This window comes from Myotis nattereri, assembly GCF_964212035.1.
Source record: "Myotis nattereri genome assembly, chromosome: 6".
NCBI classification, from domain to species: Eukaryota; Metazoa; Chordata; class Mammalia; order Chiroptera; family Vespertilionidae; genus Myotis; species Myotis nattereri.
The window spans coordinates 7988178-8002413 of NC_138081.1; the positions used below are offsets into that span (position 1 = coordinate 7988178).

Here is a 14236-nt window from a genome sequence, read left to right on the forward strand (position 1 = left end):
TTCACATATACATGCATTTATTATTAGCATTTCTATTTGGTTCTTCTTTTTTTAAAAAATTATAGAAATATTTTCATTGTAAATATTTTAAACCATGGTAGAATGCAGAAGGAACATGAATGAATGTTCCTCTTCACCATTCTGTAGCAACCCCAACATACGTTTCCCCAGGGGTACCCAGCACTGGGTGAGCACTGTTCCCATTGCCCTCCTCAGGGGGTGCACATATACACGACCCTGCGGGGCTCCTATTCTGTGTATTATGCAGTGGCTTCTTTTTTCCACTTGCCCATAACAAAGAATGTCTTAGGGACTCTTTCCATGTCAGGCCATATAGGTCCAACTCATTTTCTTTTCTTGCCTTTGTTGTCGTTGTTGTTGATGGTTGTAATATAATTCATTTTATGGGTGTACCTGGTATTTAACTGCTCACCTAGGATGGTCATTAAGGTTTTAGTTTTGATTCTTCATGGACGCAACCTGTGCAAGTACGGGCCTCGGTGCACCGTGCAGCGTTTCCGTTGGACAGTTGCCTGGAAGTGGAAATGCTGGCACAAAGTGGATGCCTATTTTTGGTTTTGGTGGATGCTGCCAAACTGTCTTCCCACAGGAATTCACCAATTTAAACTCATACCGGTGGGGTTTAAGAGTGCTTGTTTCCCTGCCATTATTTTCATTTTTCAGTCTGCTGGGTGAAAAATGGTATGTGATTACTGTAATTGGCATTCTTTTGGGTTGTATCTTTGTAGCTCCGACCTCAACTGATTTCTGCCTTTTAAGAATTCCTCAGTGTTGTCAGTTACTTGATGTCTGTCTGTCCGTGTCTCTCTCTCTCTCTCTCTCTCTCTCTCTCTCTCTCTCTCTCTCTCTAGTGTAGGGTGAGAATTATTTCTGTCACCTGGTAGAACTTTTACAGGAGGTTGAGTAAACTTTGTGCACTCAATTCACTATCCTCAGAAATACCCCTCACATATTCTTTCTCTACAATATTTAGAATTTTGTTTCTTTTTTTTCTCTTTAACATTATATTATAATCTCTATTCCGTCTTATTGCACAGCAATGTAACTGGTATATGAAATTCTACTATCGGTCTATACCAGGGGTGGGCAAACTTTTTGACTCGAGGGCCACAATGGGTTCTTAAACTGGACCGGAGGGCCGGAACAAAAGCATGGATGGAGTGTTTGTGTGAACTAATATAAATTCAAAGTAAACATCATTACATAAAAGGGTATGGTCTTTTTTTTCAATAGTTTTATTCATTTCAAACGGGCTGGATCCGGCCCGCGGGCCGTAGTTTGCCCACGGCTGGTCTATACCATAGTTTTCAAATCATTCTCTATTGATAGACTTTTGGGTTATTTCCAGAATTTTGTTGTCATAAATAACATTGCTTCCAACATGTGAGCATAAAGGCTCTGGGCCCAGATGGTTTTACTGGTGATTGTTTATCATTTTAGTGCTCTGTGTCATTGATTCCTGAATGTAGACATGGGTAGATCTCTCCTAGCTGACTATGACCGAACCCCAACACTAATGCCATTCAATAGCAATAGCAAAAAAGCAAAAACTTTAGACCAGCCTCAGTTACAAATGCAGATGTGAAAATTGTAAATAAAACACTCTCAAGTAGAATTCACCAGCATGGTTATAATGGAGAATGGCCAAATAAGGTTTTTGGTTTATTCCAGGAATCAAAGAATCGTTCAATATTAAGAAACCTGTTGATAACAACATATTAGTTTGTTAAATGTGAAAAACTGTTCATCTCCATAGATGCAGAAAATGCGCTTAAATTAAACAACTATTTTTAATAATACTTTAAACAGGAAAAAATAAGATATTTGTTTACATGTATCAAATCAATTGCCAAAAACAGTAGAGGCATTCTCATTAAAAGCAAGGCCAAAATAAGGCTGCCCTCTACTAGAATATTTTATTTATTTATTTTTAAAAATATATTTTTGTTGATTTCAGAGAGGAAGGGAGAGGGAAAGAGAGATAGAAATTTCCATGATGAAAGAGAATCATTGATCGGCTGCCTCCTGCACGCCCACCACTGGGGATTGAGCCCCCAACCCAAGCATGTGCCCTGATCAGGAATCGAACCGTGACCTCCTGGTTCATAGGTTGAATTCAACCACAGAACCACACTGGCCGAGCTACGTAGAGTATTTTAGAAGCTCTGGCCGATGCACTAAGGTGTGGAATCAGAAGTAAGCCTTTGAGGATTAAATAAGATGACATTTCAACCTTCCTAGTATAGTACTTTTAATTCAAATAAGGCACTGAAATTATAGGTCTGTGGTTCATTTTTTATTACCAATAAGACACATTCACAAAGGAAAGGCAGGTTGTCTCTTGCATCTTAGCACATGTATCCCTGTGCTTTTATGAATGTGAGCCCTTTGATCTTGCTCCTGGTGGTTGAATTGTCCAGATTACCGCTGGTCTGTATGGAGGCCTCTCGGAAGCCTCCGGCACCCGCATAGCAGTGGGGCCCCAGGCCTGCGACTGGCCGAGGGGTTTGGCTCAGCGGTGTTCCCGATGACCTTTCCATGAGCTGTTCTTAGGGTCCTGGGAGTCTTCAGAGGCTCCCGCCTCGGACGGAGCGGTTTCTGCAGTTACAGATGAGAAGGGTGCAGGGGCCGCTGTGTCAGCTGCCGCCGGCCTTTATCAGAAGTCATGGGGAAGGGCCTGAACATCACACAGGCTTCTTTCCCAAGCAGCTGGCTATCCCCATATTTGGTTTGTGACTTCGGCCTTTCTTCTTTCTCCACAGCATCTGGAGAGGGCCCAACGTGAACTGTGTAGACAGTACGGGGTACACCCCCCTGCACCACGCTGCTCTGAATGGCCACAGGTAAGTACTGGCCTGCCGCCTTCCGCCCGCCCTTCCGCCCACCCTTCCACGCAGGCCTTCCACCTTTGGGTTCCCATGAAGGATCACTGAGCAGCCGCGCTGAGAAAAACAGACTGAATTTAGCCCAGCATACCCGACTCTCTCTTTAGTGTGTAACTGCTTGAACATCCTTCCCCACTCCCCCCTCAAAAGGCTTGAGCCGAAGGTTGAGTTTTACCTTTTCTTCGGTGCCCCCCGCCCCGCCCCACCCCCCGAAATGTGCAGTGCCACGGTCATCTGATGTGAGCATCAACCTGGGGGCAGAAAGGTTGGAGCAGCTGGCAGGCAACAGCCCCTGTACTCACTGAAAAGTGATGGGTCGGTTCTGAGAACCTTTCCTTCTATTGAGTAGTTACTTATTTACTTTTGCCATTTTTCCTCATGGGCAGGAAGACCTATTTTTAAGGAAAGAAACACATGAAAAATAAGGCCTATTTAAATCTCTTACATACAGAGAGGTTATTGGGATTGGGTGGGACGTGTGGAGAGTTTCTGGAGGTGTGCTTGGGGTTGGGAGAAGAAGGCGTCGGTTTAAATGATTGGCAGCTGGAAGCGGGCGCTGCCCATCAGGTAAGGAGACTGAGGGCTCTGCCAGGGGCAGGCGCCATGTGGGGTACAGTGAACAGGCCCACCAGGATGTGGGAAATGGGAACCAGGCCGTCACAGAATAGAGATTGGCACGTACCCTATGAGATGAGCGAAGAAGTTTAGCTTTTAGGAGGAGGGGTTATTGGAACCACTTTAGATTCTCCTGGACCAGAGCAGCACTGCACACCTTGTGGTTTTCTGTGTCACTGTACAGCCCTTGGCCAGGCCCAGCTGACTCTGATGGTTCCTTCTGCATTACCCTTTTCTCAAATATAGTGAATGCGGTCGTCACGTCCTTTCTGTGCCATTTTAGACAAAGCTAACAAGAAATATGTAGAGACCCCGCCCCCTTACATAGTGGGGTGACCTGAATTAAAGTGGATCTTGAACTTAATAGACTAGCTTGTTAGCCAAGCTGATCTCCAGATGCTGTTTTTATTTACAGTCGGGCTTTTCTCCGGCCTTGTGCATGGGGACGGTTGTACATTTGTAGCTGCTTAATCAGTGGTGTCACCTCGAAGAATGCCAAGTCCTTCTTCCTGGATGTATCACATGAAAGCACAGGCGTCTGGCTCATGTTTGCAGCAGCTTTACTTCTGCTCTGCCTGGCCACTTCAGCTCCCACACGCTGAGCGCTCTGAAGCTGCGGTCGCTAATGGGTGGTCCGCGGACCAGAGGTCCGAGAGGTTGGCGACCGCTGCTCTGAATAATGTGGTGGGTGATGACATTTGTCTTGCATGACGTTGATGTAAATTCTGTCCCTGAATGCTGTTTAAACATCACAAACCAGAGACATTGCAAAGCTCAGACAAGGGGACCGGACGTTTTCAGAGCAATGGAAAATGGATGGGTTACTGAGATAAACAGGGAGGCGGAGAGCCAGTGTTGTGGGACACGGGACGGCTCGGCCGCATGCCCGCAACTGTGCAGAGTAGCCCCTGGAATAAAAGGAAGAGGCTGGGCATGAGCTCGGGTGGACAGGGAGCCAGATGGGGTACCAGCTGTGCAATGCTGTGTGCTGTGCACATGTGTAAAGAGCCGTTGGCGGGAAAGACTTCTGGGTTCTGCAAACTCATAACTGACCTTTGCCTTCCAGGGATGTGGTCGAGGTTCTTCTGAGGAACGACGCGCTGACCAATGTGGCTGACTCCAAAGGCTGTTACCCTCTGCACTTGGCAGCCTGGAAAGGAGATGCCCAGATCGTGCGGTTGCTCATCCACCAAGGGCCCTCTCACACCAGAGTCAATGAGCAGGTTGGAAGGAAGGGAAGCGTGCTTCCATTCAGCTGCAGCCAAGACCTCGCAGCCATCGCCGCTGCAGCCCCTTAGCTCAGACCTCAGGAACCGGCTCTTCCAGGCCCAGGGGTGGCTGCCTCCTCTCAGCACCACGCCTCTTAGTGCATCAAGGAGATCCCATTCCATGAGATGCATTTCATATGCACATGAATCATGCGGGCGTGGAATAACACTAACAGGAACATAAATACTAACCTTGTGCAAAATTGGAAATAATGTGAATTCTGCAAAACTGCTTAGCGTCTGTTTCAAGCTGGCGGGCTTAGTTAATTGCAGCTTGTGCTTATGCCACTGACATGGCATTGCGACTGCAGCTGGTGAGCACATCTCCGGTGCGTGAGTACCGTGTGAGCCCTGCTGCTGTTTTACATGAGGCAGCCCAGGAAGGCCCGATCCTGGTGAAAGTGAGCTCCCAGACACGGCGGTGGGGGCCAGGGGTCTTCACGGAATGCAGAGCATGTCCCTGGCGCCCTCTAATGTTAATTTAAGAGGGAGCATGCTGTGACAAAGCAGAGGTAATTCTTAGAAAATAAAAAGGCAGCGTTTGAGTGAAATTACCTCACAGTGGCCGTGGACTTAGGTCCTCCTATTGCTTTGGGAAAGTTACACTCGAATTATGCATGTTCTAGACAGGCCTCCTGGAAAAGGCCCTGAAGTTTGGGTCTGAGAGGAGATGGGCTTTCCCTGTAAGACAGGCCATTCTGCTCTCCTCCTCTCTGCTCAGCATGGAAGCAGACACTTAGTGGCTTGAATGAGAGAAGCCACTCATCCTCGCTGAGTGTGGGGTTATTTTCCTAATGCCTCTGCTGAGAGCAGGTTGTTAAACGGCCTGAATGACCAGGTCAGGGTTAGTCCTCTAAAAGGAAGAGGCGACTCGCAGAGCCATCTGTCAGCGAGGCCACGCCCGCTCCCTCCGTGCGCTGTTCAGGCACGGCTGGGCTGGGGGCAGCTTCGCCCCGGGGCGCGAGAGCCTGGGCCAGGGCGCCCATGTCCCCATTGAGAGAGGGTGTGTGTGGCGCTGTTAATGGGCCTCCCGTCCCCTCCTGGGCTGTACTTTTTGGTGAGCAACAGACATTTAAAGTGATCAGTGAGGATGTTTGTTTTTATAACATTAGAATTGGAAGTGTTCTCTGTAGAATCTAAATGCACCTTCCTCCTCCTGGCTAAGGTGATTGTAACTTTTCTTACCTGGAGGAAGTTTGTAAGGAAGTTTGCTGTTAAGTAATATTCCTCAGTGTTGGAAAAAACTAGTCAGCCATTGAAGTCCTTCTCACTTAAAAACATTTCAGCAGCCGTCTCTCAGCCTCTGCTCACGTCTGCCTTGGAACACAGCCGCTTGGACTTTTGAGCCACTTGAGTGTGCTAGCTTGTCCTGCTCCCAGCTGCCTCCCCCCGGACTAGCCTTTGGTGGGACACAGCCCAGTGCTTTGAGGGCGGGGCTGGCAGGGGGGTAGGTTAGGGGCTGGGGTAAGACAGCGGCAGCAGCTTGAAGAACCTAATGGATCTAGGTAGTTCCAAGCACTGCATCGACTTCTGTAACTGCCATGACTGTGGTTTCAGCTGGATGCTTGGATAAGAGGGGGTGACGCGTGCCGAGCCCTGGAGAGCGTCTTCCCCATGAACTCCCCTTCAGGCACCCGGAGGGCTGATCCCCGTTGTGCTAGTGTTGGGCTCCTCGGGGCTGTGCAATTGCTTTGATGTGTTTCATCCATTTCATCATCACGTTTTCTTTTCCTCTCCTTTTTGTAGAATGCTCTTGAGATCAAAGAACTCAAAAAGCACGGCCCCTTTGACCCTTATATCAATGCCAAGGTGTGTACTTTGCTGTCAGGATTTCTCTGCATCATGTCTCCAAGCTGTGCTTTCTCCTGGGTCCCCTCGCTTCCCTCTGTCCCCTCGGGCTCCTCACCCTGGTGTCTGCTTCAGCCTCGGCCTGTCTGCCTGGGAGTGGAAAATGCAGCTTCCAGGGCGTGGTTTTGCTTTAAAATCCATCCTGATTCTGGAAGGCGGGTGCTTTCCCTGGAATGTCTGAAAAGCGTACAAGTGGCAGAATTGGGGAAGGAGATGGGGCCATATATTTGCATGACACTATTGTATTTCTAACATTTAAATTCAAAAAAGAAAAATGTCAAACACAGAGCTTACTTTTTATGAAGCACAGAAAAAATGAGTACGTTTTATTTCCTGGATTACATTTTTTTAGTCTGAGTTCTGTTTTCTCTTGAAGTGGAATCTGGTTTTCGGGAGCTTGTGTTGGGCAGAGGGGTGTGGGCGACGGCGTGGGGGCTCGGGGCTGCGGCGTGTGCCCCCGCAGTGCCTTGGGTTCGTGCCTTTTGCCTGGGACTGTAAAGCCGCCGCTCCTCTCCCCACGGTCACGCTTGGCCATTGGGAGGCTCTGAAACAGGGCGTGGAGTGGCCAGGCCAAGCAGGGCAGTTAGTTGCATTGTCTCCCTCCCGGGAGGCTGGGCAGCCTTGCTGCCCGCAGCCCTCGCCACGTGGTGGCCGAGTGTGGTGGTGGTGGTGGTGGTCGCCTCTCCCTCAGCGCTCTCACCTGCTGTGTTTGGTCTGAGTTTTCGTTCGGGTGAGATTTGCTGGTTGGCAGCAATCTGGTATGTGGTTGTCACTGCCTTTTTCTTGCTCTGAAATGCCGCTCGGGGAGGAGACGGACGGTGCTTCTGCAGGCACACCGTGCTGTCCTCTGAGGGACGCTGACGTAGCTCATGCAGCCGCCGCTGCCGCTGGCTGGACGGGGGCGGCCGCTGCCGCGGGGCCTTGACGGTGGGGAAGCAGTGTGGTCTGGGAGTGGGACATGAGCTTTTGTCTGGGGCCGCTCTTTAAATTCCGTCTTCTGATCTTCAAATAGAGGTCCCTCTGCCTTAGATTTCTTCTCTTCTTGAAGGTGGTGTGGTAGAGTGAGGCCTCTCTCAGGTCACCGCCTCTCCGGTCGGGCTTGAGTTTAAATTCTGCGCTACCACGTACCCGGTTTTGTTGACTTGAGCAAGTTACTTTCTCTGAGCCTCGGTTTCCCCTTCTGTAAGATGGGGTGTGCCATCTGCTTTGCTGGGTTCTTTTTGGAGTTTAAGATAATGCACATGAAGTATGACTGTCTGGTCAGTAGTACTATTGGAGGCCCTCCCTTAAAAAGGAATGTAGAAGGTGGTGTTTCCGAAAGGCAGTTTGGAATTGGTTCCTTGTTCCTCGTAGGTTTTGTTGGGGGAGGCACCTTGAACTGATTGGTTTCCCTTCTGTGATTCCGTGGTTGGTTAGCTTACGAAGCTGATTAAAGGGCGGTACTTGGTTTTGAAAGCACATTTTCCTATCCCTCCATTCTACTCACATAAAAGGAAGCCTACATGGAATAAGAGTATACTTCTCTATGTGGAAATACTGTCCCTTGCCTCTGCCTTTCCCTGCCCCCGCCCCAGGGCTACGGATGCAAAGGCCTCGAGGGATAAAGCTATTTGGGCGCTAAGAATACAAACTCCTCTTGGGCTGACTTGACTCTGATATCCCTAGTTTATATCCTGACCCCAGAGGTTTTTATTGACCTGGCTTGTGTCCAGGAGTTGTTTTGCTAAAGGACTTTTTGAAAAACATGTTTTTACTGATAGAAGAAAGGAGAGAGAGAGAGAGAAGAGAGAGAGAAACATCAATGCTGAGAGAGAATCATTGATCAACTGCCTCCTGCACGCCCTCTGCTGGGGATGGAGCCTGCAACCCAGGCATGTGCCCTGACTGGGAATCGAACCGTGACCTCCTGGTTCATGGGCCGACACTCATGCTGTCCCGGCTGCTAAAGAACTTTTGCTGCTCAGTCATATCAGGCACCCATCTCAGGGGTCTTTCTGGGGAGCAGAGGTAGTTTTCATGAGCTTTCATCTCCACCTTCCCTTTTTCACAAGTCAGTATAACCCAGTCCAAACGTAAGTCCTTAGCTAAGATGGAACCACTGAAATTGTTTTTCCCTTTTACTAGTATAATAATTTTAACTTAGTCTGAATATCATAAGATGAGCAACAGTCAAATTGTTTTAGGGTAGATCTGTTTTTCTATTCAATTAAAAATAGTTTAATCTTAGCCTGGCCAGTAATCTCAATGGTTAGAGCATTAGCCCGCACACTGCAGGGTCTCGGGGTTGATTCCTGGTCAAGGGCACGTGCCTAGGTTGCAGGTTTGATCCCCAGACCCAGTTGGGTGCATGCAGGAGTCTCTCTCACATTGATGTTTCTCTCTTTCTCTCTCCTTCCTCCCACCCTCCCTTCCACTCTCTCTTTAAAAAAAATGTGGTATTTCAGAAATATCACATTATACCCTCCTTTTTAAATGGAAAAAGCATCCTTGGGTGCAGATTAAAAATTAAAAAAAAATTATTTAATCTTAAAGCTTGAAGAGACCAGGAAGTTATCTAGACCAGAGATCGCCAACCTTTTGGACCTCACGGACCACCAGTGGTCTGCGGACCACCGGTTGGCGACCACTGATCTAGACCAGTTGTCCCCACGTGCTATTCAGCTTGTCTGGTTGCATCAGAATCATCTAGCTAGCTTTTGTTAAACTTTTATTTTTTAAAAATTTCCACCTTACAAAAGTTGCAAGAATAATGCAGTGAACTGCACTCTGCTCTCCTAGATTAACCAGTTGTTAGCATTTTGTCATATTAGCATGCCCCTCCCATATATGCTGCTGTTGTTATAGTTGATGATGGACTATTTGGAATTATGACATCAGAGCCTTCAGCCCAAATACTTGAGCACGTATCTCCTAAGAATGAGGGCATTCACTTCTATAATCATAATGCAATGATCAAATTCAGAAAGTTCAGCGTTGATATAATGCTGTTATCCAATATAGAATCCATGTTCAAATTTCACTAATTGGCTCAATAATGTCCTTTAGAGCAGCGGATGCCAGCTGGTGGTCCGTGAGGTCCGAAAGGTTGGCGACCGCTGCTTTAGAGCAGATTCTTTTTCCTGGTCCAGGATCCCACGTGACCTGGAACAGCTCCTCAGCCTTCCACTGCGTGACAGTTTGGAGAGTGTGGGCGCATTTTGTTGACTGTCCACCAGTGTGCGTTGGTCTGATACCCTCGTTCCGGGTCCGAGTGTAGGTTTATGGCGGGGAACCTTGGGGGAAATGCCATGTCCCTCCTGTCTAGTGCGCCACAGCACAGGCACGGCTGGCAGCCTGTCTCACTCCTGATGGTGGCGAACGAGTGCTTGGTGAGTGGGTGTCTGCCAGGTTGGTAAGCTTTTAAAAATATATATTTATGTTTTTATTGATTTCAGAGAGGAAGGGAGAGGGAGAGAGAGAAACTTCAATGATGAGAGGGAATCATTGATTGGCTGCATTCTCCCTCCTGGGAATCGAGCCCATGTGCTCTGACTGGGAATCGAACCGTGACCTCCTGGTTCATAGGTTGATGCTCAACTACTGAGCCAAACTGGCTGGGCTTGGTAAGCTTTTTAATAATAGTTTTCCTGGGCTTTCCCCTCTGAGGTGCTGCCTTGGCGAGTCTGGGGTGGGGCTTAGTATTAATTACTTTAATTCCTAAACGAAGCCAGGTAGAGAACCCCTGATCTGAGCTAAGTCCACCCAGAGCGGGAATCTTCTCTCACCTCAGAGGTGGCCATCCACCTCTTGTTTGTTTGTTTGTTTGTTTGTTTGTTTCTCCTAGTAACAAGCAAGACTGCTGCTTGGCAGCCTCTTTCAGGATTCCACTGAGTTTTGGTTGTTTGACATCTGTCTACCTAAACCTTCATCTCTTGGTCAGAGCCTGCCTTCCACGTGGCGGACTCAGTACACACGTTTCTCCTGAATCTTCTGAATCTCAGTAGACCCAGTTTGTCCTTTTGTTCCAGTTTTGGGCCATTTCTCGAGCCTGTACCATTGTCGCTACAGAGCTGCCTCCCAGGTGTCCCCAGGCTCGGCCTGTGTCTGCAGCGCACGGAGTGCAGCTGGGTGCGATCTCGGCTGGGAGCTGATGGTTCTGAATAGTTCTGAGGCGAGAAAGGCCATGGAAATGTAATGTTTCTGTGTGGTTGTGTGCTGCTTGTAGTGTGTGTGTGTGTGTGTGTGTGTGTGTGTGTAAACACATACATCGAATGGGGTCTCCAGATGTAAAGGGTTTGAGGGATCGCTTTTGTCTTAGAGGTACTGGCCATATATAGCAAGGAAAATGAAAGCGTTTCTCGAGATGGGCGGGAATGGAGAGTTTGTGCAGAGATTTTGGAGAAAACGGGGGTATTTCATCTCAGTCCCCTTCCTCAGTCCAGATGCATAGTAAAATGGTCTAGGAGACTCTTGAGGTGTCGCGAGCACCAATGCTGCAATTTGGAAGGTGTGGGAGAGAAGGTTCCAGGCGGTTAGAAGTCTGCGCTCCTTGGAACCCTCCCCTCTTGAGGGATCAGCAATAGCGCCTTCCTGCCCTGACAGCTGGGCTGTCAGGCTCACGGGGAAGCAGTAGGAGGAGCTCACAGTGATGCCTGATGTCTGTGGTCAGTAGTTGCAAGATGTGCTCACCACAGACATAAACTCCAGATTATCGTGGTCACCAGACCATGTCTGGCGAGGCTGAAACACAGGGAGATGCTTCCTGCTGCGTCCCAGCGTGCCGTGCTGCGGAGATGTGGTCAGGCCGCGTCAGCAGGGCGGGGACTGCCTGGTGGTGACCACCCTTCCCTGCAGGGCGGCTTTGTGGCAGCTGCCTTCATTCTGGCAACAACGAGACGAAACGAAACGAACAGGGAGACTGATTTGCTGCTGGGTAGTGTAGACCAGTGATGGCGAACCTATGACACGCGAACTCATTTTTTTGGTTGATTTTTCTTTGTTAAATGGCATTTAAATATATAAAATAAATATCAAAAATATAGGTCTTTGTTTTACTATGGTTGCAAATATCAAAAAGTTTCTATGTGTGACACGGCACCAGAGTTAAGTTAGGGTTTTTCAAAATGCTGACACGCCGAGCTCAAAAGGTTCGCCATCACTGGTGTAGTTTCACAGTTGTTCAGGCCCTCCTGGCATGCTTTTCACAAAATCAAGGACAGATCATTCTGGTTGTTGGGAGACAACGTGGAGATAGAAGAGACCGCTGTGTCTGCTTCGGAGTAAACAAGGCCTCGCGGGCTGGGGTTTGAATAGGAACAAGCTGGCTTCCTGGGCGCCTGCCGTCACGCTGGCTGGCGATGCAGCCCTGATGGGCCTCCCTCCCGCAGGGTCGCGCTGCAGGCAGCGGCTGTGGGTCTTGTGGATGTGGCCGTCTTCTCAGCATGAGACATGCAGGGACAGCTCCAGGTTTGCTCGGGCTGCTCCTGCCATAGCTTCCTAGCATTGCGCGTTCCAAATGCGTGTCCTAAACGGCTGGTTTGGCTCAGGGAACCAAGGACTTGCTCCCTCCCCGTGTTTCCCCTTCCCTGCAGACATTTAGGTTGACGTGGAGTTGCCCTGGGGGAGTGAGGGCCGCATGCCTCAGCTGCTGCTCTCCCGAACCCCTTAGAGCTCAGTGCCCGTCCTCTGTTTATCTGTGTGCATTTATCTTGCATGTGGCTCCTGCTACTGCCCTTCCTGTCCTTATTTCATTTTTAAGTTTCTCTGCTCTTTCTGACCTCTTGGGGCCTTACTCCCCACAGCTCTGAATCTTTCTGGTACATGTGGTGCAGCCAGAAAAAATGATGCAGTCAAATGCCAGACCAAAAGCAGATGAATTGCTTGCATGTTAGGGTGACGCCTTAGCCTGTTACTTTCCCCTCATTAAGTGACTTAACGCAGTTGTGGGAACATTTACTTTTTATCTCTTGGCCACTGAAAGGTGCATGATATTGACCTGATGGGAAAACCCCTCGGAAGCTGTGTTTCCCTGTAGAAGCTTCCGGTGAATTCAGGCATCTCAGGATCTCGTGGGAGAATTACTTCCATCAGTGCTCCTCCAAAGGAAGGGGCATGGGGATCATTTATTCTTGCTCTGATGATACATCGTCAGTTGTAATAAAAGAAAGAGCATCGTTGGAATAGTTAATAGTTTGCTTCTGATGATTGAAAAAGCACAAACTTCTCCTGTTTTATCCCAGGTTCTACCTTTAGTTTGAAGCACGTTGGCTTCGAGGGCCGGGGGTGGCCATTTGAGTGGATGGTTACAATTTTGAATATTTTGCACCTTTCACGCAACTTTCTGGTGTCGGATGGGGTCTGTCACATAGAAACGCTTCCCGCTGTGGACTCTGCACGCACTGGCTGGTGCAGGCAGCAACGGGGCCCTGCTCCTCTGTGACTGACCTCAGGTGCCTCCCTCCCCTGGAGACGGCTGCTGGCTGGCATCGCCAGAGTGGTTTTTGGTGTTCTGCTCTGTTGCTTTCACTGTCGGCTGATTTATTTGCATGCAAGAAGCTAAGCACATGACACACTCTTCAAAACATGTGTGTGAAGCAGTGGATAGTCAACAAATCCAGAATCAGAACCACAGGGTTGAGTAAATATAAATTGTAAAACCAGTTGAAGTTTAAAATGAGTCATCAGTGGCAGTAATATGATTGGCATTTGTCTGTGCCAGGGCTTCTCCCACGGCCTGCCACAATCCCCGTCACTCCCGGCCTGGGCGTCCCCCCTCCAGTACAGAGGTGGCCGCTCCCCGCTTGCAGTACCGGGGGAAGAGCTGGCCGTTGGAGCAGTCGGCCCTGTTCCCTGGGGAGGACCTCTGGATTCTGACTGACTTCTCTTAGTCCCCAAGTATTGCTGCTGTTTTTCTCATTTAAATTTCAATGGTTTTATGGGTGATTGTCCCAGTCGCAGGCCCCTCTGCCAGTCACCTCTCTGATGTGATCTGCTTGTTAACTCTTTAGAACAATGACAACGAGACGGCTCTGCATTGCGCCGCGCAGTACGGCCACACGGAGGTGGTGAAGGTCCTCCTGGAGGAGCTCACAGACCCCACGATGCGCAACAACAAGTTCGAGACCCCCCTGGACCTGGCTGCGCTCTACGGGCGGCTGGAGGTGGTGAAGATGCTCCTCAACGCGCACCCCAACCTCCTGAGCTGCAACACTAAGAAGCATACCCCCCTGCACCTGGCGGCCAGGAACGGCCACCGGGCCGTGGTCCAGGTGCTCCTGGACGCGGGCATGGACAGCAACTACCAGGTAGCGGCCTGAGGACCTCCCGGGCTCCGGGACTTAGTCGTTTCGGAAAAGGCACAGTGCGTGCTGCTGGGCTGTCTCTTAGCACGTTCGCACCACGTGTCAGACGCTTCCATTCGTTGGCTCGTTTTACTGGGAGGCTTCAGAGACCAATAAACTCCCCGAGTGAGGCTGTTGTTTTGTTTCTTTCCAGGGGTAATACGTAGTCATTACACCCTGAAAAGAAGTGATCATGGATGAGCCCTCGAGATTAGAAACGTTTCATTATCTCCCTCCACCCGAGTCTCACTGCACGGCAGCCCCTCCAGGCCCCTCGGCC

General features: G+C 49.3%; 1 protein-coding gene across 2 annotated transcripts in view; it reads left to right on the forward strand.

Moving 5' to 3' along the window:
• Positions 1 to 14236, forward strand: part of ANKS1A (ankyrin repeat and sterile alpha motif domain containing 1A) — a gene marked incomplete at its 3' end in the record, with an annotated part of 178558 nt that overhangs the window by 69348 nt on the left and 94974 nt on the right. For both annotated transcript variants that reach the window (XM_081095008.1, XM_081095009.1), the window contains exons 2-4: positions 2784 to 2864; positions 4588 to 4744; positions 13624 to 13920. In XM_081095008.1, the coding sequence (XP_080951134.1) occupies positions 2784 to 2864; positions 4588 to 4744; positions 13624 to 13920 (535 nt within the window). The remainder of the gene's footprint in view (positions 1 to 2783; positions 2865 to 4587; positions 4745 to 13623; positions 13921 to 14236) is intronic.